The sequence below is a fragment of the Pangasianodon hypophthalmus genome, chromosome 7 (genome assembly GCF_027358585.1).
Source record: "Pangasianodon hypophthalmus isolate fPanHyp1 chromosome 7, fPanHyp1.pri, whole genome shotgun sequence".
Classification (NCBI taxonomy): Eukaryota; Metazoa; Chordata; class Actinopteri; order Siluriformes; family Pangasiidae; genus Pangasianodon; species Pangasianodon hypophthalmus.
Window position 1 is genome coordinate 144,810 of NC_069716.1, and position 26,089 is coordinate 170,898.

Genomic DNA, 26,089 nt, shown 5'->3' on the forward strand with positions numbered 1-26,089 from the left:
CAAAATGACCCGTTTGAAATTCTTAATGGTAGTGGAACCGAAACCAACAGACACTAGATGCTTTTTACAAAATTAAAACAAATCAGTGAATGTACTCTGTCACATCACCTCCCTCCAGGACCCTGACATCCAGCTGGAAAAGCAGGAGTAATAATAAATTCCCTGCTGAAAAGTGCAGCTAGTTCTGATGAGCTAGCAGCTGCTAAAGCACACACTGAGCTGGTCAGACTGGTAGAATTATTTTCCAGCTTTCTCATTACATGAGCAAATGTCTCAGAATTTCTAATAGCATTATACTTCTGAAACATGACATGCCTCTGGATGCCAAAGACCTCCACCAGTTTGACCGTCTCACTGTGTGTTTTTGTAGCCGCTCAGACTGAGCTACATTTTTCAGCAGATTTACAAATCTCAAAAATGAGAACAGATAAACATTGAGAGTCACTTACACATTCCTAGAGAGAATTATGATTTATAGAGCGCTTGGTGCTTTCTTCTGTGAGACCTGGTTTGCATTTAGATTTAGGTTTTTATTCATTAATTATTTTTCTTACCTTCATAAATGCATAAATGTAAATGTAATCACTTGTAAATGCTCACGATGAAATGCAGTTTCATTAATAAAGCCAATCCAACTAATTCAGATTAAAGTGTGAAACTTTCTGAATTGACAGAATTTTGAAGAATTTAAACTCACACTGACATTTGATGAGGTCATAATGACAGCTGAGCAATCAGCAGCTTCACTTTAATTACTATAAATTCTGTTTTTCTATTTTTGAGAGAGTATGAGGTCTAAGTGTATGCTGTGGGGTTTTGGCTTCAGGGCATTTTACACACACAAACACACACACACACACACACACACACACACACTTAACACAGTCATTTCAGTTTAGAAATGTTTTCCTCCACATGATTGAGTGTGTGAGTGTGTGTGTGTCTTTTGTTAACATACTTTAGAAAAATGGTCCAAGCCGATAAACCAGAATAATCCACACTGTCTACGCAACAGAGTGTGAAATCTGTCTCACATTTCTGTCTATCTCTCTCTCTTCTGTCTCTTCATGGATATCTGTGTGTGTGTGTGTGTGTGTGTGTCCTGCCAGACTCCAGTAAAGATAGAGAGTAGAGAGCATCTCTGTGGCTCTGTGACTGACACTGTGCTCCAAACCTTTCTGACTCTCTCTTCCCTGCACATACACTAGCATGTCATTAGTGTCTCTCCTCTCCTGTCTCTGGACACTGGTTTAGTTATTTGTTAGTTATATGCTGGTGCTTGAATCTGTAATATCACAACAAGTCTGTTCATAGTTTTTAATAAACACAGAGACGCTGCTGCTGTTAGATGAGCAGATATCATGCACGACTGAAATTATAAAAGACTGTTTTACAGCAATAAAAACAATCACACAGCTAATATCGTAATCTCTAGACCACATTCTGGAGAGTAAATGAAATCTTTAACAGACTCAAAATTCTTGCTGGAAAAAATGGACCATCATCCATCATCCAAGGACATTTTTGTTGGATGCAATCTTAATGGAGACACTCTATTCATGGAACCACAACCACAACGCCCAGCAACAAACAGGAAGACACACAGAGCTTATATAGGATATCAATCAGGCGGTTTACACATAACACACAACAGGTGTGCAGCAGGACAGGAAGTGAGTCATAATAAAGAAGAAGAGGTTCAAATATTGAATCAGGTTGCCCTCTGGCGGTCTGGAGGGGAACTGTCCACAGGCGTGACAATCCACAATTTATGTTCGGAAGGACGAGTTGCTGTTTTCTACAACAATTTTATCTATGAAGGTTTTCAGTCTTCCAGATCCTGAGCAAACATTCCATAGTAATACGTCTGAGCGACTGGATTTTGTAAAGAATTGATGATGAATCTAATAAGTGACAAAATGTCTTCGTAAAGGAGTGTATTTAGAGTCAGCAATTTAAATTCAAACGTTATGTCAGTATTTGCATGGGGAAAGCTCCACATATTCAGAGCACACAGCTGCTTAAGTGGATTTACTGAGATACACGTTCAGATTTTTAAAACTGTTTTTTTGTGTTTTTGGCTCTCGCTTGCTCAATGACCTTAATTTTGGATTTGTGTTCAGAACTGTTTGCTGGTTTAATAAATAAATAGCACTTGCACTTACATCCAGCATGGCTGCCATTCTGATAGAAATAAAGGACTTAAATAATGAAACTAATGAAGGTGAAACTTAAACAGGTGCAGATGTAATGATGTAGTGATGGTGGCTGCTGGGAAATGGAGTCCAAGGTGACCATCATCATGATTCGGTAAGCAGGTCAACACACACAGCTAGTCGTGTTAGCATGTGTCCTTTAGTGGCATTTTCACAGAGATTTTTTTTTATAAAAAGGAACTAGCTGATGGAAGTTGGATGTGCACTGTTGCAGTTAGCACTGAACCTCAGTGTGATGGTGTAGTGAAACTTTTGCTACTCAAAAACAGAGAAAGATGAGAAAATGAAAAAGCGGTGTGTGTTGTGGTGTGTGTCTGTAAAGTGCACAAGAATGAAGGTTGTAGTTCCCTCACTGTCCTACAGGGGGCAACAGAACTAAAGTCATAAAATAATACAGTGATCATTGGATTTCCTCCGCTCTACCTCTTCAACTCTTCTATTCACTTTAATAACACCAACATTAAAATACCAAGGGATGACCTCTGACCTCTGACCATGCCATGAGCCTTCAGTGATGATAAACAGGAGAGTGGAAAAGAAAGATTAGAAGGACAAGGCTTGTGAGAAACACACATGCACACAGAGTCAGTGATGGAAGAACGTGTGTGTGTGTGTGTGTGTGTGTGTGTGCATTGTTGTAATCTGACACAGTGTTTTGCTGTGTGCTGGAAGGTGTGTCTCAGTCTAGATAATTCTGAAAATGTGATTAACTGCAGCCGAGACATGAACGACAGGTTATCTCACATTCCACACAAAACTCCTGAGGTCTGACTCCTGACGGATGTATGTGAAGTGTGTGTGAGATATGTTTGTGTGTGTGTGTGTGTGTGTGTGTGTGTGTGTGTGTGTGGGTGTGTGTGTAAAACACTAAACCTGTTGAACTTTAACATGCGAAATTGTTGGACCCACTTGGAGAATTTAAATTGCCAGCTGACGATATCATAATGAGTGTTACACACACGCACGCACTAAAGATTTCTACTTCTCAAATTCAGTTCCTGTTCCTCAGTGTTTAATCTCACCTGTTCCTCAGTGTTTAATATCACCTGTTCCTCAGTGTTTAATATCACCTGTTCCTCAGTGTTTAACCTCACCTGTTCCTCAGTGTTTAATATCACATGTTCCTCAGTGTTTAATATCACCTGGATTCTGTAATTGTGTGTGTAAGAGCTGCTGCTGTAATCATAAACACCATCCTGTTGCTCATCCCAGGACTCTTATTCACACTCAGTAGTCTTAGTCTTTACCCTTCTATACCTGCACACTGTAATGATTTATAATCGCACTATCCGGAGTCACCCAGAAGCGGATGGGTTCCATTTGGAGTCTGGTTCCTCTCAAGCGTTCTTCCTCATGTCGTCTCAGGGAGTTTTTCCTCAACACTGTCACCAATGGTTTGTTCATTAGGATCTAAATCTATATCCAGACTTCTGTAGAGCTGCGCTGTGGTGATGTCTACTGTTAAAAATGTCAGTGTATATAAATAAAATTGATTGGCATTATGGTTATTACAGTAACTGATCAGCCAATCAGCTGCTGAGTGTCACTCTCAGTAAAATCACAGAACACTCTCACTACACACACACACACACACACACACACGCACACACACACACAGACACACACACACAGACACACACAAAGACACACAGACACACACATACATAGAGTTACACACAAACACACATACATACAGTCACACACACACAGACACACACATATGTAGAGTCTCACACACACACACACACACAGGTTCAATTCAATTCAATTTTATTTGTATAGCACTTTTATCAATGGACATTGTCACAAAGAAGCTTTACAGAAATAAATGGATTCACAAAAAATATACTGTAAAAATGTGAATTTATCCCTAATGAGCAAGCCAGAGGCGACAGTTATTGATGAATGATTGAAGAGTCCACTAATATCAGATTTCAAGTGGCATCTTTACAGAAACTCTGACACACACACACATTCCAGAGTACACATTCATTGTCCTGACATTAAAATCCTGAAAATCTTGTTGAGCTGTTCATCACAGCAACAGAATTAAAACAGAAGTGTAATTTATCCTTCTGAGAAACGTGTGACATGTTTGTAATGTGAGAGAGGCAGGTGGATTATGGGTGCTGTGTTTTTCTCTTTATTCTCAGTATACACAGTTCCTCAACTCTTCTTTGGACAAAGGTGTAGCACACTTCTAAAACGGGATGGGAGGTGAAGAGTGTATGTGTTAAAAACAGAACTTGGATATGTGTGATGGTGGAAGACACCCATCATTTAATTCAAACACACACAGCTGTTTCCATAAATCATCATCACATCTTCACACACACATACACACACACACACACACACACAAAATCATGGGCTGTGTCCCAAACACACACACACACACACACACACAGAGTCATGGGCTGTGTTCCAAACACACACACACTGCACAGGAGTTACACACAGACATACACATTAGTTTGCGCATCTGTGTGCTAGTTTGCACTAGTACTGGTGTCTCAGTCAGCGCATACATCTGGGTCATTCCCAGTATTCCTGGGATAGACTCCAGATCCACAGCTATCCTAAGTTTCTCCAGAATGCAGCAGTGAGAGTCCTTACCAGAATCAGAAGATATGACCACATCACCCCTATCTTATCCACACTGCATTGGCTCCCAATCAACTTTCATATTGATTATAAAATACTACTATTGACCTATAAAGCACTAAATGGTCTCGCGCCACAGTACCTGAGCGAACTTCTGGTCTTTTATGATCTGCCACACCCACTCAGATCAAAAGGTGCAGGCTATTTGTTGGTACCTCGAATAGTGAAGGCTACAGCTGGGGGTAGAGCATTCTCTTACAAAGCTCCACAGTTATGGAACAGCCTTCCATTTAGTGTTCGGGGCTCAGACACAGTCTCAGTGTTTAAGTCTAGGCTGAAAACATATTTGTTAGGTAAGGAGCAGATCTGGAGGGTTCACAGGCATAGTGTGTTGTGGTGAACTGGGATGTTTGGATGCTGTCGCCCCCCCACTCTCACACGTTCACTCAGGTTTGTCAACGGTGGAGTGGCTGGAGCTTTATGTCCCAGGACGTCCTCATGTCTGTGTTACCTTCTGGCTCTCGCTTTTAGTTCTGCTGTCATTAGTTAGTCTTGCCAGAGTCCCTGCTTGCTCTCTGCACACAAAGTACATATTCTTTAACTGTTACATGACAACGAGCGTATCTAATAATCTGTGATTCTCTCTCTCTCTCTCTCTGTTTCCCTGTAGAGCTACACAATTCACTCCTGAGTTACTAGTGATCCTGACCCCCTTCTGCCCTTTGGACCTGCCTGATCCATCTTGATGGACCCACTTCTGCTTGGAGCCTCGCTCACCTGAAAATCACTTGCTGCTGCTGAGGAAGGCCCGCATGGATAGCCTAAAGATAACCATGAGATTGCTGTGGATGTTTTTTTAGTTATTGCTAAGAACTGTTTACACTCAAGTGTCCATCATTGAACAGTTGATAGATTCAGATAAAAAACTTCCTCATATCATCTCAGGGAGTTTTTCCTTGCTACCATCACCTTTGGCTTGCTCGTTAGGGATAAATTTAAATTTTTATATCCAGATTTCTGTAAAACTGCTTTGTGACAATGTCCATTGTTAAAAGTGCTATACAGATAAAATTAGATTGAATTGATTAAAGTGCTTACTGAAAGTGAGTGACAGAATTGTTGAAATTTGTCTCTTCAATCAGAAGAGAAGCAACCTTTAAGATGGCGACCAAGGGAACTCAGAAGGGGAGCGGACAAGGGCAGATTAAAATCGGTTGGTACGGGGCTTGTGTGTGTGTGTGTGTGTGTGTGTTTGGCCAGCACTCTCCAGTTTGTGAATATTCAGCAGGGTAGGAGTGGGTAGTGTGTGTTGTGTTTTAAGTGCACTCCAGTGTCAGTTCACATTAACGTTGCCATGGAAACTAATTGAAAACTCCACGCCACGTGTCATTACCGTCACAGTAAATAAAAACGTTTGTCAGTTTCACTCGGGGACAGAATGACTTTGCGGATAAAAAAAAACATATTGCAGCTCTAGTCACAGCAGCACTAATTAACTTAAATGCAATCAGTCAGTTACACACACACACACACACCTTACTGGAGAATTGATCTTTTTGTCCATAAGCATTTTTTACTAGTGTTTTTATTTATTCCTATATTCAGTGATCTGTCCTGAGCAATTGTTTTTGTCCCTTTGTAGTTACTAGGGGTGTAACGATACACTCCGGTCACGATTCGATTAGATTCATGATACTTGCTTCATGATTCAATATTTAATTCCATTCTCAGGATATTCTGAACAAAATTTTAATGAAGAAAAATTTACTGAAAATAACTTATTTCTGACTCACAGACAATGCAAAAAATTTGCATTTTTGTCTGTATGAAACTAAATAAATCCAAAATTTCTATGAACAGATTTTTAATATTGTAAGTGAAATGTAATACAGATTCACCATATCTTAAAAATAAATAAATAAATTTTCCTACAAATTTAGATTGAATAAAAAAGTAGATTTGTAGATCACAGCGGAGAGGGGCTGGTGTCGTTTGAAAGCTACTGAAGAGCTCATTTTAACGGTTATAGTGTGGCTGTGTAACTGTTTAACCCTAGTGCATGTCAGTCGTTGCGATCTGGAGCTAATGGCACAGGCTCTCCATGAAAGAAAGTGATCATGTGACTAGAGTGTGCTCTATTTCTTTCAACTCTGTGGGTTACGCAGATTGGAACCTCCACCATCAGATACATAATTAACAGAATGCTGATTTCCACAGTGTGAATCGAACATTTCTGCATTGTGATGATGTATTTTTACACGCCTACTAGTTACAGCTTACAATCTCTCCATCTATTCTCTGTACTGCTTATCCTACACAGGGTCACGGGGAGCCTGGAGCCTGTCCTCTATCCGTCTTTCTTTCTTTCTCTCTTTCTTTTTCTTTTGTAAAGATCATATAATTTAACACAGTTTCGGGTGAAAGTATTAAACCTTCACACTGACAAAATTTTGGAGAATTTAATTTCACTCTGTCAGCTGATGATGTCATAATGACTGTTACAGCAGCTGACCAATGAGCAGCTTCGATTCACAGTGGCGTGCAAACTGATTATAATCACACCATCTCTTGTCCTACGGGTTTCTTTTAACTGTAATGGAAAATTTCATATTCATCGTTATATAGAGACACACATTGCTACACTAAATTACGCACACAAACACACACACCTGCAGAGACACACACACACACAGAGAGAGAGAGAGAGAGAGAGAGAGAGAGAGCGAGAGAGAAAACCTCAGGTGTCTCTGAGTGGTTAATGTGAAAATTTATGAACAGATTTGTACACTCAACCTCCAAAAGGTCTCTCTCACACACACACACACACACACACACACACACACACATATGGACACATTTCTTTGTTTATAATGTTTTATTGTAAAGCTATAAGGAGTAATTACAAGATCATATTTCTGTGATTTGCTCAGCAAAAAATAAAAGACCACATTTTTTTTTTCTTCACGTTGTCTTTGTTTATGTTGTAGAACATGCGGTTCTGATAAAGAACAACAAAAAAACAGCAAATAAAAAGCCACTGATCTTTATTCTTTAAACACAAACTTCAGGAGGAAAAGGGAGACTATAATAATCTGTGTAATAATCACATTTTAGACATTTACTCCTCAACTATGCACTCTAAAAACGCGACACACTGCGGCTCTCAGCCGATAGAAAACAAGCCACATCAGCATGTACATAAAACTGTACAAAGAAAAACAAGGCATCACAAAGCAGGATATAAATACAACACGCTCAGGCTCCGCCCCTTCACACGGAGTGGGCATGTCTCCGCCTCACTCTCACACTCGTACAAAAGCTGTGTGTGTGTGTGTGTGTGTGTGTGTGTGTGTGTGTGTGATGTCATACTGGAACAAAACACTACCAAACTGAAGAAAGCAGTGAGACACAGTGAGACAGCAGTGAGAGTGAGACAGCAGTGAGAGTGAGACAGCAGTGAGACACAGTGAGGCAGTGTGAGACAGTGAGATACAGTGAGACAGCAGTGAGACAGCAGTGAGACAGCAGTGAGGGTGAGACAGCAGTGAGACACAGTGAGGCAGTGTGAGACAGTGAGATACAGTGAGACAGCAGTGAGACAGCAGTGAGACAGCAGTGAGGGTGAGACAGCAGTGAGACACAGTGAGGCAGTGTGAGACAGTGAGATACAGTGAGACAGCAGTGAGACAGCAGTGAGACAGCAGTGAGGGTGAGACAGCAGTGAGACACAGTGAGGCAGTGTGAGACAGTGAGATACAGTGAGACAGCAGTGAGACAGCAGTGAGAGTGAGACAGCAGTGAGAGTGAGACAGCAGTGAGACACAGTGAGGCAGTGTGAGACAGTGAGACAATAAGAGAGAAGTAAGACACTGAATGAGACAGCAGTGAGACACAGTGAGAGTGAGACAGCTGTGAGATAGTGATACAGGAGTGAGACAGTGAGACAGTAAAAGAAGTTTTGTGCAGTGTTGTTATAATGAAATGTGTGTGTGTGTGTGTGTGTGTGTGAGTGTGTGTGTGTGTGTGAGCGTGTGTGTGTTTACCCTGTTAGTTGTGTCTGTAGTGTGTGAGGTGGGAGATACAGGACAGTGTATGTTTAATAAACTGTTTAACAAACTGAGGACACTGTAATAAAAACAACAAAAAAATAATTTCTGGTAAAAACAGGAAAGCTTGTTTACAGCTTTATGATTATGATGTAATCTCAGTAAGATTCAAACTTATCCGAGCTTCAGGATTCAAAATAATAAGTGGTCAAAATAATAAAAAGTGTAAATAATAAAAATATAAAGATGTAAAACAGTGCAGAGTGGAACAGCAGGACACACAAACACATGATTATTATACACACTATCATATCAAATTAAATCAAATAAACATCATCATATCATCAAACACCTTCACATCTTCTTCCTGCTTCAGCTTTAATTCACTCGGAGTGTGATGAGGGATTTAATCACATAAAATAATATGAGAACTACAGAGAACCTTTAGAACCCAATGTGATAATCACATCAGTTTTAATTAAACATTCACAGATTCCAGTTTTATGTTAATGTCTCATGAATATTCAAATTAACGCAACAGCATGGAGCACAGAGGGAGTGTGTGTTCTACATTTCACATCTGCACTAAACATGGAGTGAGTTTTTGGACACAGAGATATGAGATGAAGCCGAACCAGGAAGTAAAACACGATACACACTCTGAGTGTAAACACTTCTGTCCTTACTCACTGTGTCACCATGTAATAAACCCTCATTCTGATGTGTGTATGTGTGTGTGTGTGTTTGTGTGTGCACGCTCTCATCGGGTTCTAAGGGTTAAAGCATGTATGCTATCCTTTAATAGGGAATTTTAATATGGTCAGTGCTGGTGTAAGACCAACACACACACACACACACACACACACATATTCACTCAGACTGATGCAAAACAAAACAATCTTGACAAAACCGACAACAGCTTCACTTTTAAGACAACTGATTTTTTTACGCACACAAACACATACACTCACAGACCAACTGATTGACATACCCCATGAGTGTGTGTGTGTGTTTCTCCCTGGGGATGAAAATTGCAGGCATCCCAGCAAGAGCAGGGAAGTGTATTGCTGTCAGGAAGCGTTTACATCTCACACACACTCAAGTGTATGAGGAGTGTGGATAGTTAGTGTTTATGTGGTGTGATTAGTGAATAGTGAATAAGTGTGTGTGTGTGTGTGTGTGGCTTGGGACACGTTTTTATATTTTAATGTAAAAAGTGTGTCTGTGTGTGTGTGTGTGTGTGTGTGTGTAAACACCCATAAATGTGGTTTATTCCTGCTAGGACTCACGATGAACACACTTCACCGTCCTAAACTGTACACATCATTCCTCCATTTAGGGAGTGTCACACCGGGTTTAATCCACCAATCACAGCACAGGAAGTCTCTTAATCATTTGATCTCTCTCTCTCACACACACACACACACACACACACACACACACACACACACACATATGCACACAGACACATGAATGTAACACACGTTGTCAGACAGCTCTTTCATCCTCACACTCGCCGGCTCTGTATTTTTACACAGAGAGACAGTTTGTGGTGGAAAGTGTGTTTGGGAGCCACCTGGTCTCCATGGTGACCCCGACGCAGGAGCCTGCAGGACGACGTGGCAACGTTTCAGTCCTGACTAATCGCATTACACTGACCTGCTGCTTTCCATTCGCTGTGAACCCCAGGCATTTGGTTTTGTCCCAAATCCATCGTTTCTGGTAAAGATCCATCGTTCTCCAAACTTCACACACACACACACCCATACACACATGTTCAGATCGTATTTACAGAACTGTACACCAGGAGGGAGCGTTTCTCTCCATCTCAGAGTTTTTCTTTTCATTTGTAAGAAACGCAGTGTGTGTGTGTGTGTGTGTTCAGTGTGTGTCCTTCAGCGAATTGGATTAAGCAGATAGACGGAGTGCCCTAGCTGTAGCTGATTAAGGGGACACTCTGTGCACTTACACTTCAGTAATTTAACCTAAACTCATGTTTATCCGTTCCTATACAGCATACATTACATTATCACAAAAATTGGATTAAAAATGTTTACATTCTGAATCAGAGTTAAAATCATGTAAAATGGATCCTTCATTCGATATTCCCAAAGTCGACTAACGAAGCTGCTTCAGTACAAAATGGATTCAAGAAGGAAAAGAAGTGAGAGAACAGGAGAAGCATGGTGGTGGTAGTGTTTCCTCTGACACCTGGAGAGGATTGTGGGTAAAAAGCACATCTGGAGCTCTGGTGGGTCAATGCTCCAGCTGTGTTCAGGTCAAGGTTAAGGTCAGGGTGAGGGATTGTTTAGTTGCTTGGGGCGGGGTTTGGGTAAGGGGTGGGGTCAGGACTAATAGAATTTATTACAGCTCCCTTTGTCCAAATTCCAATGTTAGAATCCCTAAAATTCTCCAGACCTGACTCACCACATTCAGCTTTTTATTTAGTCCTGGTCTAAATCTCATGTGCACTCAGGTGGAGGGAAGGGATTCTAAAGACCTAATGACCTTAACGATCCTAATGAGGACCTTCAGGACCCCAATGACTTTAAACCTGGCTGATCTCATTAGCTGACTAGTTTCTGATTGATCAGTTCCAGTGTTTTGGTCTTGCTGCAAATCCTGTGTGGACTTGGGTTGATGGTGATGACCCTGATGACCCCTAAATGACCCCTCGCTCACTCTCTCTTCACTCTTCACAGGTAGATCTCTCTCTTGGACCCCTGGCTGGAGGGTGTGGTCGCTGCCGTTTGACTCAGCGGGATTTCCTCCATGCTGCACTCCTTCGCCCCCTCGCCAGCTGCGGAGTAGGCACTAGTGTAAGGGGCCATGAAGCGGATGCTGGGCATTTTGTTGGTGGCCCCGCCACCGAGTTCCTCCCCCATGGGCTTGGGGCTTCCGTTGGCCATCAGTGTCTCCTGAGGCTCCCGCTCCTGGTAAGGCACGAAGGTGGAGAGTTTCGATGCACTCTTGGAGATTTTGTTGCTGCGATTTGGTGACGGCATCCAGCAGGAATCTGAGTGTCCGAATTCACTGCACTCACGAGTACAGTTCCCTGTCATCGCCACGTCGGGAAGCGACCTCAGATCTGAAACAAAACACAAAGAGAAACGAATCACGAAATTAGCAAAGCTTTGATTGTGTAACTGTTCTGTTGTCTCACTGGCTCAACAAACTTGAAATATTTATCATGTTTATGATTTTACATTTAAAATACACTATCTGTCTTCATTTCAGTGATTATCAATCCAGAAATAATCCTGAAATAATCCTGAAATAATCCTGAAACAGAGACCCAACATCTCTAAAAGCGCTTTGTGTTCATCAAACAGGCAAATGTCTCAGAACATCAAAATGTTATGTATGTATTCCTTTCATCTTTGGGTCCTCTTTATGGCGCGCACACACACACAAGCACACACACACACACACGCGCACACACGAACACACACTGTACGCCATCACAAAACCCAAAATAACAGTGTGATGTAAAAGGTCACATTTCCTGTGCAGCAGAAATCTGAATGTGCTAACCTTTCCTCAGGCCATGACATCACATCATCCTCAACTGCGAAGACTCATGGGTAATATTTATTCCCATAAATGTCCTGCTTCGGGCAGCACTGACACACACACACACACACACACACACACATATACATATACACATACACACAGCATCTGGCAGGACAGTTTTACTCCTTTGTGTGGAAAATGGAAAAAAAAAATTCTCATTTCAACTGAAATTGTCACGCATTTTTGGATCTGTTTATTTATTTATTTATTTGTTGATTTGTTTGTTTGTTTATTTGTATCTACATGCTTAAAGCTGTTGTCTTTTATGCATCCACTGTGTTTAATGTTTATTAATGAAATGTACAACATAACTACAGTGTAGAGTGTGTCAACACTGCTGTTATTCCACGCACATTTGTCACTTTTCACTGCTTACAGTCAACCTGAGGATATTCAAAATTCTGTGGAAGGTGAACACGAGTTTTGAAAAAAACTGATACAGTGAATTAAAGATGAGTGTTTTGATTCGCTAATCAGGGGGCAGAGTTTGTAAGAATTAAAGGAACATATACATGCACAGATATCCAGCAGCTTCTTTAGAACCATGAAGCTTCCTGCTGGGTTCTATCTTTTCATCCTTCACACACCAGATGCAGCACCTGTGTGTGTGTGTGTGTGTGTGTGTGTGTGTGTGTGTGTGTTTTCTGGCTCTCTTCATCTTTCCATCAGAGACTTGGAGGAGGAATATTCCACTCTGGCAAACTTTCATCTCTTGACTTCAAATCCCAGATCAGCTCCGAACCAGGCAGACAGACAGACAGACAGATAGATAGATAGATAGATAGATAGATAGATAGATAGATAGATAGATAGACAGATACTCCTTTCTCAATATGAGTACCATAGGCATTAGCATAATGTGTGTGTGTGTGTGTGTGTGATTATTCCTCTCTCTCCTCCAGGACCCTCACAGCTAATATGTAATATACAGTATACAGTCATGTCACTGCATTCCACAATAATCGGAGGTGTGAAGTAGCCGGAGAACCGCCCCTGGTTGCCATGGGTGACGAAGCACAGTAACAGGAGAACAGGTTGAGATTTGACGGTTGGGACTGCCACCACACTATCCCGATATCCCACAATCCCCTGAGTGAGAGGGCAGCCACTGAGCTGACAGGATGAGCTGATGAAGCCCCGCCCACCCTGCCCCTTCTCCTTCCCTCCTCTGTCCCTTTATCATCCCTCGCTTTTCATATTTCGATGCTTTTTTAACTGCTGACCTCTGACCTCTGGCATCAGAACCCTCAGCAGGGCTAATTAAACTTCATCAGACTTTATTCTCAATTAAATGAGTTATTATTCTTTGTGTGTGTGTGTGTGTGTGTGTGAAAGGGGAATTAAATTAGCCATCTATTAATTAATGGACACTTTTAAGGGAAAGGAGAGAAGAAGAGGAAAGAGAGGGAGATGAGAGATGAGGAGACAAGGCAAGATGACAAAATGCAAAGGCAGAAATAGAATTTATTTTATTTATGAGGGGAGATGGAGGTGTAAAGACTAGAGGAAAGGAAAGGAGAGGAGAGGAGGACCAGAACACAACCAGAATAGAAACAGAACCAGAAGAGAACCGTAACAGAACTAGAACCAGAACCAGAAACAGAACAGGAACTGCTCATTTTACTGCCCAAAATATCCTCCCTGAGCTTTTCCTGCCTCGTGTGTCCTGTTTTGTCTGTACTAGATTCTGACAGCCCGCCCACCTCAAAGCCCCGCCCTCTTGTGGACACACCCTCTCTTGGCCCAACACATCTCAACCTTCTCCTCACTCCCAAACTCTTCTCTTCCTGTCTCTCGTTCTCTGTCTCTCCCTGACTGTCTCTCTCTCCATCTCTCTCTCCCTCCGATCTCCCTCTGTCTCTCCATCTCTCTCTCACTCTCTCTCACCCACAGAACCTTATTGTGAAGTGTTCTTTGATCTGTCTGTCTAGGAGAGTAAAAGGTCAAAGTTCATGGATGAGGGTCATGAAAAAATTACAGCATGGCAGCTCACTGTAACCTTCTGTGTGTGTGTGTGTGTGTGTTTATCCTGCAGTGAATCCCTTAATTCAACATACGGCTAGTGAACATCTTGTTTTGAGATGCACCATATGTTTGGCTTGGACGCAGTGAGCAGATCCGCATAATCAACACACTCACACACACACACACTCACATACACACACACACACATTATGTGGACTAAAAACAACACAGTGTAGTTAAATATTAACACCATAAAAATGTTTTTTTTTATGCTCGTGGATATGTGGCCCTCTTAAAGATAGTAAACACACACACAAACACACACACACACACACACACCTGACTAAAACCTTTATCTTCTTGTGTGTGTTCTTATCTCAGCAGGTCAGGTGCTCGGACACTGTGATATATCCCAAAATCCCCCACTGCATCGATCACTTCCTGCTTTCAACCACACACACACATACACACACACACACACACACACACACACACACACACACTGAAGGCTGAAATCCTTTTTGTGAAGATCAGAGCAGTAAAAAGCAGAAGGAGTGATTCTTTTGTCTTTCACTCCCTACAGACTGCAGTGTGTGTGTGTGTGCGTGTGTGTGTACACGATGTGTGTTTGATTCTTTATTAAACTCACTCTTATTCTTTCCCTCACTGTGTGTGATAAGCAGCATGCTCGCGGCTCTCATTCTCAAAAACTCAGATTAAAAATGAGATGAGAGAGAGAGAGAGAGAGAGAAAGAGAGAGAGAGAGAGAGAGAGACAGAGAGAGAGAGAGAGAGAGAAAGAGAGAGAAAGAGAGTGGGGAAGAGGGTGAGTGTGATTTTGTGTGTGTGTGTGTTCCCCTGATCAGACACACTGAGACTGACAGGTACAAAGGCCACACCTCCTCCACTGAGGCTGAGAGGAACAGAGGCCACGCCTCCTTTACTGAGACTGACAGGTGAGGAGGCCACGCCTCCTCCACCAGTTAGTGGTCTGTGGTTGTACTGAAAACTGGTCTGTCACAGGTAGTGCACTACTCTGGCACTATTTAGCATACTGAGGTGTGATCTGGGACGCAGCTATACAGAAAGGTCAGAACAGTAGCGTAGGGAATGACAGAGTAAAGAAAAGGAAAACAACGAAAAATTGCACGACACACACACAGTCAGTGCAGTCAGCATGGGACAAACGGAGATGGGATGAAGGTGACAGAGGGGAAGATTTCTTGTGTGTGTTTCGGACTGCTGAGCTGCTAATTAACCAGGACACGCACACACACACACACACACACACACTGAGTTTCATTTATTTCAATTAATATTGTGCTCCAGTGTTCCAGTGTGCAAGTACTGCAATGCTACAGTGTAACGGTGCTCCAATGAAAGGGAAAGATTGTACAGTTTAGAGAATTACTTCATGTTTCTTTCCTCTCTTCTGAAATGTTTTGACTTTTCTTTTTCAGATGATTTCCTGAGGAACAATTCGCTGATAGTTCTTCATATGAATTTGAGTTATGATGCAGGGTTTCAGACTTGAGATGGACTTTAAAAGCCATTGCATTAAAAAAAGAAATGCACTATTTTTCTTTTATAGGAGATGATGGTTTGTCAGCGGTGACTGAAGACCCGAAGGCCTTTCACTTCAGTGTGTATATATATATATATATATATATATATATATACACACAGTCAGGTCTGGAAGTATGTGGACAGTGACAGAGTTTTTGTGATTTTGCCTTTATACACCACCACAATGGATTTGAAATAAAACAATCAAGATGTGATAGAAGTGTAGACTTTCAGCTTTATTTTAAGAGACTCCACAAAAATATGGTATTTACCGTTTAGGAATTACAGCCATTTTAAGCAAAGTACCTCCATTTTCAGGGGCTCAAAGGTATTTGGACAATTGACTGACAAGAAGTTAATTGCCCAGGTGCGGTCCATTCCCTCGTTACTTCAAGACAAATGAAGCAGATAAAAGGTCTGGAGTTGGTATCAGGTATTGAGTTGGAATTTGGCAGCTGTTCAACCGGAGCTACCAATATGAAGTCCAAGGAGATCTCAATGCAAGTGAAGGAGGCCATCATTAGGCTGAAAAAACAACATAAATCTATAAGAGAGACAGCAAAAACTTTAGATATGGCCAAATCAACATTTGAGTACATTCTTAAAAAGAAAGAAAGCTCTAGTGAGCTCAACAACATCGAAAGGCCTGGAAGACCACGGAAGACAACTAAAGTGGATGATCACAGAATCCTTTCCTTGGTGAAGAAAAACCCCTTCGCAACATCAACAGAAGTCAAGAATACTCTGGAGAAGTTAGGCGTATCATTGTCAAAATCTACAATCAAGCAACACCTTCATGAATGTAAATACAGAGGGTTTACAACAAGGTGCAAACCACTGGGAACATTCAAGAACAGGAAAGCCAGATTAGACTTTGCCAGAAAACATCTAAAAAAGCCTCCCATGTCAAGTCAAGTCAAGCCAAGTGGAGTTTATTGTCATTTCAGCCATATATAAGTACATAGTGAAACGAAACAACGTTTCTCCAGGACCAAGGTGCTACATAAGACAACACAGAACGACACAAAACTACGGGGACTACATAAATTAAACAAAGTGCACAAGTGCAAACGTGCGGACGCACAAGACAGAACAAGACGGTACAATAACTACAACGCCAACCATTACGCAGTTCTGTTTGAAAGTGACCAAGTGACAACAGTGCAAATAAGTTTGACGAGTTATAACGAGTTTGATATAAATAGTTGAAGTAATGTAAACATAGTATTGTATATGTGTAAACATAATAGTAGCAGCAGCAGCAGCATAAATGTAAATGTCCGAGATGGAGGGAATAGAGCCCCCGATGATCTTCTCAGCTGTCCTCATATCCTTATGTTCTGGAATAAGATTCTTTGGACTGATGAAACCAAGATTAACTTGTACCAGAATGATGGGAAGAGAAAAGTATTGCGAAAGAAAGGAACAGCTCATGATCCAAAGTATACCACATCATGTGTCAAACATGGTGGAGGCAGTGTTATGGCATGGGCATGTATGGCTGCCAATGGAACGGGCTCACTGGTGTTTATTGATGTGTTATTTATGTGTCTGCTGACAGAAGTAGCGAGATGAATTCTGAGGTGTATAGGGCTATACTCTCTGCTCACATTCAGCCAAATGCTACAAAACTGATAGGACGCTGCTTCACAGTGCAGGTGGATAATGACGCTAAACATACTGCGAAAGCAACTCAAGACTTTTTGAAGGAAAAGAAATGGAATATTCTTCAATGGCCAAGTCAGTCGCCTGATCTCAACCCAATAGAGCTGCTTTTCACTTACTGAAGACAAGACTGAAGGCAGAAAGACCCACAAACAAGCAGCAACTGAAGGTGGCTGCAGTGGAAGCCTGGCGAAGCATCTCCAGGGAGGAAACTCAGAATTTGAGTTTTGAGAACATGGGCTCCAGACTTCAAGCAGCAAAGGATTTTCATCCAAGTATTAAAAGTATGGTTATATTTACAATTATGTCACTTTATCCAAATACCTTTGAGCCCCTGAAAATGGAGGTACTTTGTTGAAAATGGCTGTAATTCCTAAACGGTAAATGCCATAATTTTGTGGAACCTCTTAAAATAAAGCTGAAAGTCTACACTTCCATCACATCTCGATTGTTTTATTTCAAATCCATTGTGGTGGTGTATAAAGGCAAAATCACAAAAACTCTGTCATTGTCCAAATACTTCTGGACCTGACTATATATATATATATATATATATATATATATATATATATATATATATATATATATATATATATACATAAACACACACACAGAAAATGAGGGCCCCATGGGGAAAAGTGCCACTACACACCAGGGCAAGGCAGACTAACTGGGGCAGAAACACATCCACCCCTTGGCTCAGCACTAACCCTGCCCAAAAATCACACACACACACACACACACACATACACACACTCTAGCCATGATGAATCCCCTCCATTCTTTGTGAATACTGTGTGTGTGTTTGTGTGTGTTATGGGGATAATTAGGCTTGCAGTTATGATTTAATTAAGTTCATTGGTGCCTTTAAATTGAGATCTGTTTAACGGTGTGGACAAACACACACACACACACCGACTGTACATCCTGCATACGATAATATGTCACAATTAATTCCCTATTAAACACCTTCTTACACCTCAGTATTTACCAAGTACACACATATTAGTGTGTGTGTGTGTGTGTGTTTTGTGTCACCAAACTGCTTACATCAGTTCCAGAATTAGAACGTGACAAATGAAGTAGAATTTTTTACTCACACACACACACACACACACAGAGAGAGAGAGAGAGAGAGAGAGAGAGAGAGAGAGAGAGAGATGTCATGTTCAGCAGGTTCTAGCATCAATGTTTTTTTTCCCATTAATTTAGGATTATGGCCAGGAAAACCAAGATGACAAAAAGCATGATTTTGGTGGTCAGTGAGTCACTTGATCTGGAAACTGGATTTGGAACACAGCCGAGGTGTGCTGTAGTCTTCAAAAGGAAATTTTATTTGTGACACTTAATGAATCAGTCAGAATGAGATTTAATCATCTTTTATTGCAGTAAAAATGAATATAAATTACATTCATGTGTACAGAGTTTCATATCTCAGCATTAAAGTCATAAGGCTACAGATATTAAATATTAAATATTGAATATTAAATATCTCAATTTAGTCATTTAAATGAAGATTCACATGATTTTGTTTCAACATGAAGAACTGTTTAACCCTTAAATACACACATCGTATCACTAACCAGCCTGGACCTGAAACATAAACCCCGCCCACCCAACTCACAAGCCCCACCCACATAACCCATAAGCATATACATCTATCTTTGTTCTGAATAAACTGACCCCCTCTGAATGGTTAATGGAGCCTGAATGCATTTAAGGGTTAATGTCAGGTAGAATATATATATAACATTCACATGAATTAGAGAACCTTCACTGGTTCTCTAAGTGCACTCCATCATCCTCACTAACAGCAAACACTAGGTTCTCATAGACTGAAAGCGTAAAGAGAACAAAAGCCTGTCTCTCAGGGCTGTGTCCTAAATGCTCTTAGTCTGAACTCCAGTGTTTGTTACAGAGCCATAAACACGCTGGTGTTCTAATTAGAACCATGAGAGTCAAAGTGAAATGTTTAGAGTTTAGTGTTAAGTACGTAAGGGATCAAATCTGCTTGCTGTAACGTTCCCATTTCAGTACGGTTCTGTTTAATAAAGACCTTCAGAAATTCCAGTGATGAAGAGACGAGAAGAGATGAGCAGCGTTTTTATTCCAAACAAGAAATTGCTCCCTTTTTTGCTACAGAGAGAGACAGTGAGAGAGAGAGAGACAGTGAGAGAGAGAGAGAGAGAGAGAGAGAGACAGTGAGTGAGAGAGAGAGAGAGACAGTGAGAGAGAGACAGTGAGAGAGAGAGAGAGAGATGCAAAGAGAGACAGACAGGAGGAAAAATGATGCCTGTGCAGTGTGACATGATTAGGGGTCAGAGAACATTACAGAGACAAAAATAAGAGCTAGAGAGAGCAAGAAAGTGAGAGAAAAGAGGAGGAAATGAGAGCAGAGGGAATAAAACGAAACAAAATATAAGTGTAGAGGAGAAACCATGAATGATGAAAGAAAAGGGAATGATGATAATGGACTGAGATGAGAGGAGAAGAGAAAAGGAAAGAAAAAGAAAAGTGAGAAGAGAAGAGAAGAGAAGAGAAGAGAAGAGAAGAAATACAAAAAGCTGACAAGTTCAAAAAGATCAAAAGTGGAGACGGGAAGAAATAGGCAGAAAGGAAAAGGACGAGAAGACATGATGTCCTGTATCTGCTGAGCGACAGGCATCCTGGGGCTAATGAGGGTGGAGCTTATGTTAAATCTGTTCAGCCAATCAAAAACAGGATTATATCACATCATGCATAAAATACTGATTTAATTACACAAAAAAAATTGTTAGATACTAAAGGTCATAAATCCAATTTTAGCAAGGTAAGATTAATGCTAGCTAAACTAAGCAATTAGATAGCAGATTAGCTTTGCTGAGCTCAATGCTGTGTGTCACTCGGCTAAATCGGGTCACGCAAATAAAGGAGAGAGACAGAAAGAAAATAGAAGAGGAAATAAAGAGGGAGGAATGAAGGAATGAAATGAGTGATGACTGTGGGCAGATGACAACATGATGTGATTATGTGATGTGAAAATGTGACGTGATGATGCGATGACGTGATATGATGACATGATGACATGATCATGTGATGTCATGATGACGTGATGAGGAGATGACGTGATGAGGAGATGACGTGATAGTGACGTACCTGTCAAACCCTTTCACCTGTAAGTTACTCTACAGATCCTCAGCATGTCTTCATACAAAAAAAGCAAAACATCTAAAATCCATCCGAGTCTCGTTGTCTGATCCACTGATGTCCTTAAAGAACACACAGTCCAAAAAGCTGTAAAAAGTTCAGAAACTTCACAAAGTTTGTCCGTCAGGTTTGTTTCCTTTCATGTGCATGTTTTTATCCCCAGACAAAAAAAAACACAAAAAGTTTGTAGTTGCGACAGAAAGACAGACGCGGAGAGAGAGACGGGTATTCACCGTTATCCTTCACACCTTCAGGGTGAAAAAAATTAAAAACACACTGATATGAGTTTGAGGAAAAGTAGAGTGTTTAGTGCAGTCTCTTTTGGCCGGCCCCCTTCTCTCTGCCACGCTTCGATACGGCACCTACAAGAGGATAAATACCACTTACTGCTCATACACTGCTCATGTACTGCTCATGTACTGTTTATTTACTGCTCATTTACTGCTCATACACTGTTTATTTACTGCTCATTTACTGCTTATACACTGCTCTTTTACTGCTCATTTACTGCTCATACACTGCTCTTTTACTGCTCATTTACTGCTCATGTACTGCTCATGTACTGCTCATACACTGCTCATACACTGTTTATTTACTGCTCATACACTGCTCATTTACTGCTCATACACTGTTTATTTACTGCTCATTTACTGCTTATACACTGTTTATTTACTGCTCATTTACTGCTCATACACTGCTCTTTTACTGCTCATTTACTGCTCTTTTACTGCTCATTTACTGCTTATACACTGTTTATTTACTGCTCATTTACTGCTCATACACTGCTCTTTTACTGCTCATTTACTGCTCATTTACTGCTCATGTACTGCTCATGTACTGCTCATGTACTGCTCATACACTGTTTATTTACTGCTCATTTACTGCTCATACACTGCTCATACACTGTTTATTTACTGCTCATTTACTGCTCATACACTGCTCATTTACTGCTCATACACTGCTCATACACTGTTTATTTACTGCTCATTTACTGCTCATACACTGTTTATTTACTGCTCATTTACTGCTCATACACTGCTCTTTTACTGCTCATTTACTGCTCATGTACTGCTCATGTACTGCTCATACACTGCTCATACACTGTTTATTTACTGCTCATTTACTGCTCATACACTGCTCATACACTGTTTATTTACTGCTCATTTACTGCTCATACACTGCTCATACACTGTTTATTTACTGCTCATACACTGCTCATTTACTGCTCATACACTGCTCATACACTGTTTATTTACTGCTCATTTACTGCTCATACACTGCTCATGTACTGCTCATTTACTGCTAATACACTGCTCATTTACTGCTCATACACTGCTCATACACTGCTCATACACTGCTCATATACTGCTCATTTACTGCTCATATACTGCTCATTTACTGTTTATTTACTGCTCATACACTGTTTATTTACTGCTCATATACTGTTCATAATGCACCAGCGCATGCACAACACACATAATGTACTGAGATTAGTGGTGCTGATAATCAGTTAGAGAATAAACCTACAGCTCTGTGTGTGTGTGTGTGTGTGTGTGTGTGCGTTATAGTGTAGCTGAAAATCACAGGTTTATATTAATGCGCTCGTCCTAATACATTATTGTTTCTATAGTAACAGCTCATTCACGGCGGACGGTCCACATAAACAGATTAAAAGACGTGTGTAATCGCTGATGTGGTGAAGTTTTCTGTAAGGAGATGTTTATTTAATATTTAGGGAAGGAGTCTCCAGTGTCAGCGCTTTGTAACAGTCAGAGGTAAAGCTTTAACTTTAAGTTTTCCGACATCTTCAGGACAGAAGAGTTTACACTTCTTTGCGGTTTCTCAGGAACATGACGAGCTGCAGTTTTTTGTCTTTAAGAAAAAAAGAGAAGTTGCTGAAGAATGACTGTTTGTAGCTGCTATAATGTAAGTGAGAACGGGAACTAACTTCTTTCTCGAATGCACAAACTATACACAATCTATTGTGTGTATATTGAGATCTGGTTGTGTTTCTCAGACTGTGTCCATACTTTCTGTCATATTTGGATTGTTTTCTGATCAGATTTTAAGCTCATGCATTTGAATTCATAGTTAAACACGTCTCCGAGCATTTAGACTGAAATCTCATGGAGATATGAACGTGTGAATCCCAGTAAATTACCATTAAAAGGCTGAAAGTGTCAAAGACACAAAGCCTGAACAAGAACCCGAGACCTAAGTGTGAAAACATTATTAGCTCTCTCTCTCTCTCTCTCTCTCCCTCTCTCTCTCCCTCTCTCTCCCTCTCTCTCTCTCCCTCTCCCTCTCTCTCCCTCTCTCTCTCTCTCTCCCTCTCTCCCTCTCTCTCTCCCTCTCCCTCTCCCTCTCTCTCCCTCTCTCTCTCTCCCTCTCTCTCTCTCTCTCTCCCTCTCTCTCTCCCTCTCTCTCCCTCTCTCTCTCTCCCTCTCTCTCTCTCTCTCTCTCCCTCTCCCTCTCTCTCCCTCTCTCCCTCTCCCTCTCTCTCCCTCTCTCTCTCTCTCTCTCTCCCTCTCTCTCCCTCTCCATCCACAGCGTGTGTTGGTTTCGCTCGTCCCCACAGACTGATGTTAGCCATTATCACAAACACACACGTCCACACTTATTGCCTCTGCAAATTAATTTTGTGCTGGCAAACGACTCCAGAACAGTTTTAATGATGAATATTCATGAGCTGGATCTTCTGATGAATATTCATGAGATGTTAATGTTCCATGCTGGACCTCCTCATCGACGATTCAGACTCAAAAAACATACTTTAAATTTCTAATTTAAATTTTAGAACGAGGTTTAAGGTCATCAGGCCCACTGCGAGTCAGTGTGTAAACAAACACAAGTAAACGAAGAAATAAAAAGAAGATATAAAAAAATAAAGAAACATAATAAATTTATTTATTTTTATTTATCTCATTCATTAACAGGAATATGAAGTGTATTTTTTAGCTATGAGATATGAAGTGTGTTTACCAATAAAAATGTCTACAAAAAGTGCAACACACACTCACACACACACACACACACACACACACACACACACACACACACACACACGGGGGTTGTTAGTGCTTGTACCCAATCTGTTTTCTCAGTTCTAACCACAGAGACATGCACAGTGCACTAATTCTTACACTCACCTCCACCACCCCTACATCTGTCCATGTGTGTGTGTGTGTTTGTGTATGTGTGTGTTGTTGGGCAGCATCTGGACCTAATGAGGCTCACTGCGTACCACTGCACCCATTTAGCACCTTCCAAAAGCACACACACACACACACACACACACCCACAGGTTGAGGTTGGTTGATCCTACAGCTGCGTTGCTCATCACAGACTGTGTAATGATTTAAATTCTCCATTCTATCAGTGTGTTTCTGTGAGAAACGCAGTATTTCTGTCCCTGTGTGTGTGTGTGTGTGTGTGTGTGTGTGTGTGTGGTCTAATGGCTGCAGGACGAGGGCTGGTTCTGGATAAGCGGATTAGTCAGTGAGTGTGTGTTGGTGTGGAGGAGAACCTGTGGTTACTGTGAGAACAGATTGTGGTGTGTGTGTGTGTGTGTGTGTGTGTGTGTGTGTGTGTGAGAATAATGAACAAGCTCGGAGCTTGACGTCGAGCAGAAATCTCTTCTCACACATCACTCGTGGAAATTTCTCCATTTCCTGAACTGCACCCCATATACGGGCGCTGGACAGAACATGGACTGTAATGTGAGAATCTGTTTGAATCCTGAAATATCTCTCACACACACACACACACACACACGTGCCATGCCTCAATGCCCTGAGCTGCCTCACCACAAAACAGACTGTGAGCTGATGATGAATGATGGTGTGTGTGTGTGTGTGTGTGTGTGTGCTGAGCACTGACATGTCTCATTCTCCTCTTTAATAACACACAGTAGGAGAGAAAATGAAAACGTGAGAGAGAAAGTGGATGAAGTAGTGATTATCTGTGTTTGTGACAGACGGCCGAGAGTCTCACCTTCATTCAGCCAGAGAATAGGAGAGAAGCTAATAACTGTCTCACTCTCAATCTGTCTGTCTCTCCCTCTCTCTCTCTCGATAGATACAGACAGGGAGATGGAGAGAGACAGACAGAGGTAGAGATATGGAATATGAGATTATATATAGCTGGACCTCACACTTACCCCTGACCTTTGACCTCACACATTGAAGCTCTCGGCATGACTTTAAGTGACAGATGTATCCGATGGAGCTTAAGAGACAAAGCAGCCAAAGACAAATGGGACTGGACACACACACACACACACACGCACACACACACACACACACACTACATCCATCTTCATACAGAGCCTGTGTATGTGTGAGTATCACAGTCCAGCTCTCTGTGTTTCACTTCATCGCATCCCTCAGCTCCACACTTAAATCCCACAGTCAGTCCCATCACATGTCATACTCCTTATCTGTTTATAGTTACATTTACTGTTCTGTGAAACAAGTGAGTTCCTGTTGTCGCTTACGTTATAGCAGCTATAAACACTCGTTCCCTCACCAGCCTCTCTTTATTCTCTCTCTTCAAGTTAATAAGACAATAAACGCAGCTTGTTCCGCATGTTACTGAGAAACCGCAAAGAAAGAAGCGTAAACTCCTCTGTCCTGAAGATGTCGGAAAACTTAAAGTTACAGCTTTACCTCTGACTGTTACAAAGCGCTGACACTGGAGACTCCTTCCATAAATAAAAGTGAAGAGAGGGTGGGCCACACGTGAGGTCAGATGAGGTCATTGTGGAGCATGTACAGGCTAACACAGAGACGGGCAACAAACTTGATGGCGTTCAAGAAAATTATGTTTGAAATTTGTACACTTTTATTTTGTTTCTAGTTTATGTTAATAAATATAATTATCTTTAACTGAAAAAAACATCTCAGGACTTTGCTTTTTATGAGTCAAGTGGAGCCACCTGTACTCCCACTACAGTGAAGAATAAAGAATTTTCCCCATCAAACCTGCTTTTTGCCAATACAAAAAGTCATTGACTGCTGCTGTGGATAGCGGAAAGGAAAAGGCTGAGATGAATTTGTGGATTACTTTGATTCCTGCAGATTACTTCTAAACAGATGAAATCGGCCTGCACCAAACATGATAAACAAACACAAACAGCCTCGATATTCTTCTGGATGTACAACTGAAATGGATATTATTGAAACTGAACTTGGCTATACAAGCTGGAGGAATGGATTGTTGGATCGTTGAATTATGCCGAAGTTGTCTTAAAAGGATTAACGCAAAA

At 41.2% G+C, this 26,089-nt stretch overlaps 1 protein-coding gene across 3 annotated transcripts in view; it reads right to left on the minus strand.

The window, feature by feature from the left end:
• Positions 1 to 7,676: 7,676 nt before the first annotated feature.
• The window catches only part of pcdh1b (protocadherin 1b), a 97,464-nt gene continuing 79,051 nt past the window's right edge, over positions 7,677 to 26,089 (minus strand). The window contains exon 5 of one of the 3 annotated variants that reach the window (XM_053235330.1): positions 7,677 to 11,954. In XM_053235330.1, coding sequence (XP_053091305.1) covers positions 11,563 to 11,954 — 392 coding nt within the window. In that variant the 3' untranslated portion in view covers positions 7,677 to 11,562. Of the gene's footprint in view, positions 11,955 to 19,256; positions 19,774 to 20,772; positions 21,186 to 26,089 lie in introns of those variants that run through there. The other 2 variants (XM_053235332.1, XM_053235331.1) reach the window with 2 other exon arrangements.